This window comes from Alosa pseudoharengus, unplaced genomic scaffold, assembly GCF_046254945.1.
Source record: "Alosa pseudoharengus isolate Yale_2024_CS ecotype anadromous, Long Island Sound unplaced genomic scaffold, YU_APseudo_1.1 YU_APseudo_1.1_scf_4, whole genome shotgun sequence".
NCBI lineage: Eukaryota > Metazoa > Chordata > Actinopteri > Clupeiformes > Clupeidae > Alosa > Alosa pseudoharengus.
Window position 1 is genome coordinate 9,683,878 of NW_027468774.1, and position 7,500 is coordinate 9,691,377.

At 43.1% G+C, this 7,500-nt stretch overlaps 1 protein-coding gene across 1 annotated transcript in view; it reads left to right on the forward strand.

Annotated features, from left to right (window-relative positions):
• Window positions 1–7,500, forward strand: part of lmf1 (lipase maturation factor 1) — a 65,846-nt gene that overhangs the window by 33,631 nt on the left and 24,715 nt on the right. The window contains exon 5 of the mRNA XM_076264804.1: window positions 872–937. Within this exon, the coding sequence (XP_076120919.1) occupies window positions 872–937 (66 nt within the window). The remainder of the gene's footprint in view (window positions 1–871; window positions 938–7,500) is intronic.

The window sequence follows — 7,500 nt, forward strand, 5'->3', positions numbered from 1 at the left end:
CACCTTACCAGTCCCGGCCCTGTCACTACAAGCGTCTTATGCTTGATCACCCTCAAGCACATTGGACTTTTTAAATTTAATTTATATAGCATATTTAGTATTTAGTTTTATTAGTTTTCTTATCTTCTACTGTCTTTATTGTACAGTGGAGTTTAGTTATATGTTTATACTTATACTTATGTTTACCATTTCTGCTGTAAGTGCATGTTGTGTGTGATGTCTGTATGCTACTGAGACCCTTGAATTTCCCCTTGGGGAACAATAAAGTATCTATCTATCTATCTATCTAACTATCTAACTGACTAAAGTTTCATGCATACACACGTGCCTATACACCAGGGTGGAAAATACACATACAATACATACAGCCACTGGCAGAATTCACCAGCCACTCAATATTAAATCATTATTTTGTGTCTGATTTTTATCAGTCACTTTCAAATTTGGCCAGCATTTCCATATCTCGCACGCACACACACGCGCATGCACACACACACACACACACACACACACACACACACACACACATACATGAATGAATGTTTAGCACCCTATCCGTCACCTTTACTATACGAAGGTCTCTTTCTTTGGAACTCGCTCTTCATTTCCTGTTGACGCCATGGAAACAGCAGCCTGTGTTCCTGACACATTCTGTTTGTACAGACATGCCTGTGAATTCTAAAATGTTTATAGAGGAATGTTAATGTAACATTTACAACAGCATCACTACAGTGTAATACGCTGTCAATCAATCATCATTTCAGATCCATCTTTTTGTGGGATGCTTTTGCATAGACTGCCACTTGTTACCGTGTGAATGGTTACTATGGGTGACAGGTGTGGTTACCATGGTTTCATTGTCTGTCCACAGGGGCTGATCAAGATCAGAGGAGACAAATGCTGGAGAGATCTTACCTGCATGGACTACCACTACGAGGTGTGTGTGTGTGTGTGAACTTTAGACATCTCACCTGCATGGACTACCACTATGAGGTGTGTGTGTGTGTGTATGTATTTGTGAGCTTTAGATATCTCATCTGTGTGGACTACCCCTATGAGGTGTGTGTGTGTGTGTGTGTGTATGTATGTATTTCTGAGCTTTAGATATCTCATCTATATGTGCTGTCACTTTGGGGTGAGTGTGTGTGTGAACGAGTGGGAGAGCGAGAGTGAGTGAATTACAGGCTTTCCGTGGGGTCTTAAAAAGTGTTGAATACATTGAAATATTACAAACTAGGTCTTAAATGCTTTTTGCTAGGTCTTAATTATTTTACACTAGTTTTACAGTGGTCATTTAAATATGTTGGCGGCATAGATTGCAGTTGTTTGGTATTGTAGTTCTTAATGGTACCTACATAATAAAACTACAAACGACAACAATGTGGAACTGGTACCTGATCCAAATGTATTTACTCAGTAATTAATAGTCGTTAGTAATTCTGTGATTCTGTGTTTTTTTTGTTGGTACGGGTGTGGCATTGGTGTAAAATTTCATTTGTAAAAAGTCTTAAAAAGTTTGAAAAAATGCCATGTTGAAACCTGTATTAACAGTGAGTAGGAGGGTTTTCACGGACAGTTTTTTTTTTTGTCATTCCGATTAAACTATTCAGATTGAAAAACGTGTGCCGTCTTTTTACATGGGGTGTGCACCGAACAGGGGCTTACAGGCGCTTACAGGCGCTCTAGAATCTTTTATCAGAATAGCCATTGCCTTGAGAAGATATAGCAGGCAATCCGATTGACTGTATACATACACTACCAGTCAAAAGTTTGGACACACACACACTTATTCATAGTTTTTTATTTGATTCCTTTTTTTACTACATTGTACAACAATACCTACAGCATCCAAAGTATGACAGAAGACAAAGGTCTCTAGAAATATATTATTTCCATGCGCCATATTTCATATTCTTCACTGTTAACTTCTATGACCACTTTTAATCTTTTCAATTAAAATCAGTGAAAGACAAGCAGCTAACAAATGCTCACAATGTCTGGGTAATCCATCAAGGCTGTTTGAAATCCATTCCAGCTGACCATATACAGTTGGTTGAGAGACTGAGCAAAAAGTCTGTACCTTGAAGAATTTTAAATATTGAAAATGTAGTTTTATTTACACTTTTTGTTTGCTTACAACATGAATCCATGTGGGCTATTTCATAATAATAACCACCTACTCAGATAAATAAAGATAAAGAAAAAATCCATAGATTTGAGAGTTGGTGTGTCCAAACTTGTACCAGCTAGACTGGTAGTGTAGCTGTTCGTTACTATACATCTCAGAATAATACACCACCCCTTTCACTCCGATTAAAATTCTAATTGGATCGGCGTTTCATAAGTGTAATTTTTATTCCGATTGAGCCATTTTTCCAATTGGGAATACAAGCATCCATGTAAACCCACTTAGTGAGTGTGTGAGTGAGTGAGTGTGTGTGTTAGCTACTTTATGATTGCATGAGTGATGTGTGGTGACTGGGTTATGATTGCATGAGTAATGTGGTGACTGGGTTATGATTGCATGAGTGATGTGTGGTGACTGGGTTATGATTAAATGAGTGATTTGTGGTGACTGGGTTATGATTGCATGAGTGATGTGTGGTGACTGGGTTATGATTGCATGAGTAATGTGTGGTGACTGGGTTATGATTGCATGAGTGATGTGTGGTGATTGGGTTATGATTGCATGAGTGATTTGTGGTGACTGGGTTATGATTGCATGAGTGATGTGTGGTGACTGGGTTATGATTGCATGAGTAATGTGGTGACTGGGTTATGATTGCATGAGTGATTTGTGGTGACTGGGTTATGATTGCATGAGTGATGTGTGGCTGGGTTATGATTGCATGAGTGATGTGTGGCTGGGTTATTTATGATTGCATGAGTGATGTGTGCTGGACATGAATCAGGGAGGGTGAATAGTGTGAATGAGGGTGGAGGTGTGGATGGATGGATGGATGGGTGGATGGATGGATGGATAGATGGATGGATGGATGGATGGATGGATGGATAGATGGGTGGAGGGATGGATGGATAGATGGATGGATAGATAGATGGGTGGAGGGATGGATGGATGGATGGATGGATGGATGGTTGGATGGATGGATAGATGGATGGATAGATGGATGGATAGATGGATGGGTGGAGGGATGGTTAGAGAGGGTGCTCATGGGGCTGCATGTGCACTGTGTGTATGTAATGGGGTTTTCCCTACCGTGCGTGCGTGCGTGCGTGCGTACGTGTGTGCATTTCAGTGTGTGTGTGTGTGTGTGTGTGTGTGTGTGTGTGTTATGATGTGGACTTGCTCTATCAGTGGCCTGCCGTCTATAAGTGGATTAAACTAAAAGCTTAATGGAGTGTGTCTTCCTCTTTTACCTCAGAGCAACCTGAAATCTATCACACACACACACACACACACACACACACACACACACACACACACACACACACACACACACACACACACACTCAGTCAAGCATAGAGACACGTGTACACACAAAATGTTTAAAGACCCTGTATGTCAGCAGCACTCATGCCCAAGCAATAACACAAACGTCTGGAAAAACACTTACACACACAGTACAGCACATGATGAATTCCTTATGTGCAAATGAACAGGCGCACACACACACACACACACACACTGCACACACACTCTCACACACTCACACACACACACTCACACGCACACGCACACGCACACACACACACAGACTAAAGCAGGAGTGTAGTGACACACGAAGAACAGGTACATTTGTTGTCGTGGAGTGTGTGTGTGTGTCTGTTTGTTTGTTTGTTTGTGTGTGTGTGTTTGTAGAGGACTGGCACTGGTACATACTGTTCAACATGCTCCAATTCACATTTGTGTGTGTGTGTGTGTGTGTGTGTGTGTGTGTTCAGGACATGAGAATCAGAATCTGATTAGAGATGATGATCGGCTCCGGAATGATTAATTACTCCGATTCCGATTGGATTAGTGAATGGAGGAGCACCGTGGGCCTTAATGCACATCATGAACTCACCATTAGAATAGTGTGTGTGAGTGTGTGTGAGTGGTTACAATTGGATGTAGATTTGTGGGTATATATGAATGTGTATGTGGACATGCATAGTGTGCATGTGTGTGTTTGTGTTTGGTTTAGTTGTCTGTGTGTGTGTGTGTGTGTGTGTGTGTGTGTGTGTGTGTGTGTGTGTGTGTGCGTGTGTGCGTGTGCTTGCGCTTGCGCTTGCGCGTGCACGTGTACGTGTGTCTGTGCGTGCGTGTCTGTGCGTGCGTGCGTGTGTGTGTGTGTGAATACAGTGTGTCCCCAGTGAACCAGGTAAAATCCCCTTCTGTGATATCAGTATCAGCATCTCTCATATGATTGACCTGTTAGCCAGCCAGCCCTCATTAGACCTGTATCACACACACACACACACACACGCACACATACACACATACACATACACGCACGTACACATATGCACACATTCACACACACACGCTCGCATGTATTATTGGGAGAGCATAGATGGGAATAACAGGAGATAGACCCTACTGTTATATACAGTACAATAGCCTAGTCCTGGACAGACAGACAGACAGGCAGACAGACACACACACACACACACGCACGCATGCACACGCACACGCACACGCACACGCACACGCACACGCACACGCACACACACACACACACACACACACACACACACAAACACACACACACACAAACAAATCCAAATGACTGCCACCCTGCTCTCCCTGATCTCCTGATGGCTGGGTTTGAATGGGAGCGGTCGACACATTACACAACACACACTCACCCCCTCACGCATAGAAACACTAAAAAGATACAAACATGCACACAACTGTATGCACAGCTCTCTGACACACACACAGGTTGTCGTGGTGTTATGTTCTAGTGTTATTAGTGTATCCAGGTTGTCGTGGTGTTATGTTCTAGTGTTATTAGTGTATCCAGGTTGTCGTGGTGTTAGTTGCTAGTGTTGTTAGTGTACCCAAGTTGTCGTGGTGTTATGTTCTAGTGTTATTAGTGTATCCAGGTTGTCGTGGTGTTAGTTGCTAGTGTTGTTAGTGTATCCAGGTTGTCGTGGTGTTATGTTCTAGTGTTATTAGTGTATCCAGGTTGTCGTGGTGTTATGTTCTAGTGTTGTTAGTGTATCCAGGTTGTCGTGTTGTTATGTTCTAGTGTTATTAGTGTATGGGGTATCTCCCATACCGAAGGTTGGGAGGTTGGAATCCCAATGCGTGAGAGAGTGCAGTGCCAAATTTGACGAAATGCAAAATATATCGTTAGATATATCGCTAAAGAAATGCAAAAGATATTGTTCAATATATCGGTAAAGAAATGCAAAAGATATCGTTAAATATATTGGTGTAAGATGCACACATAGGCTTTTGCCGCTCTACTGTAGCCACTCCCCCTCTCACACAGCACTTCACCAGAGAGGGTAGAAGCAGAGCTTTGGCGCAACTGACTCAGTGCACAGTGTGTGAGATGTTTGGGTGATTATCACATATTGCTTCAACAATAAAGATGGATGTGGTTTGCTTGCATAAAATGATTCCGCTGATTTTGCAACAACACGCCAACATGAGTATGCAGTGGCTATTCAGAACGATGTAAAAATTATGTAATAAAATGACACTTTGATTAGCCAGAATGATGTTATTGTCCTATTTTTCAAGCAGGCCTACCTGCGGGCATGTAATTGCGCTACAGGCTTACTACAGGAATAGCATGTTTAAACAGGCACTGCACTAGTGGTATTAAAGGTACACTGTGCAAGTTTAGGTGTTTTTGGCGACTGTAGAGCTCCCTCTAGAGTGGCGATATATATATATTTTACTCTGCTGTTGTAAATAGCAAACTTCTTGTGACTTTTCCCCCCTGTAGCAATGAAATGAAAATGCTTTTGTTGTGCAGGTGAAGGATTAACAGACAAAAACTATCTCCAAAGTGCTATATCTACTGACAAGGTAATGTTTCACGATTCTCGAGATTTGTCGGGCCGATGTCCTTGAAGTTGCATGGCTGTTTTCTCGGTAACAACTCCCTACATCTATGCTATATAGCTATGCTAGGTGAACGATTTGCCTATTACAAGTTTGTTTACCATAGTACCATAGTAAAGGTGAAAATCTTGCATAGTATACCTTTAAGTTAGCAAACTGATTTTGCCAAGTTATTAAATTCACACACAGTGTTGGGTGTAATCTGTGGAAGATGATACTGTGTGTGTGTGTGTGTGTGTGTGTGTGTGTCTGCGTCTGCGTGTCTCTCTGTCCAGGACTATTGTCTAACAGGGGTCTTTGAATTGAGTAAAACAGTATCTCTTCTTATTCCCATCTTTGCTCTCCCAATAAAATCTTGGTGTGTGTGTGTGTGTATGTTGGGGGGGTGCTGGAGTCTTGTTAGTGGTATGAGGCCCCTCCCCTTCCCCTTCAGCCTGGCACATTGAGAGGAAGTGATGTCAGGTCCGTAAAGTGATGTTGGAGCATGTAGTGCGTGTGTGTGTTGGGAAGGGGGTATGTGTGTGTGTATTGGGAGGGGGTATGAGTGTGTATAGCATTGCATTAAGTGGACTCAAATATTTGTCTAGTCCCAAAGGGTTGGAATTACCTTGGAATAATACACACTGGACATACAGACATCCTTTCTCTCTCTCTCTCTCACTCACACACACACGTACGCACACACACACACAAACAGCTTGGCAGCAGCAATTACAAATAGGGTGATATATCATGCAAATTGCAGTGATATAAAAATATACATGAATACACCCAGTATAGTCATTACACACACACACACACACACACACACACACACACACACACACACACACACACACACACACACACACAGAAGCCACAGGTAGGAAGGCCCCAGTGAAAAGCCCATTCATATTTTCAGGCAGTCCCCCTCTGCCCTCTCCCCTCCCCCCCACTCGCCCGGTTATCCAGGGGCCTGCTGTGGGCTGCCTCTCCCCCATGGGGTTAGGGTGGCCTGGGCGGACGTCTGGCGCCTGCTGGGTCTGTCTCTGGAGCTCAAAGGGAGCTCTGTGTGCGCGCCCTGCCCTGCTCCCCTCTCTCTTCCTGGGCTCAGGAGCTCCAGCTCAGCCTCCTGCTCCTGCTCTCAGCATCCTACACCAGCACAGCACACTGATACTTTTACTCTTTATATATATATATATATATATATATATATATATATATATATATATTCATTATTGAGCCTCGCTCAAGGGCACAACGGTGGAAGCTGGGACCGTTGGTGTCATTATGCAGTCGAGCACAAAGTACAGTAAAAGCTGAGTGACTGACCAAAGCAAGCAGCACATGCTCACAATCGTGTGCTCAGCAATGGAGCCCCTGGCCAGCTGCTTGTCAGGTCGCTCACGTTACTGCTGTTTCACCATGCCCATAGCAAGCCAATATAAACTGCTGTTTCACCATGCCCATAGCAAGCCGATATAAACTGCTGTTTCAC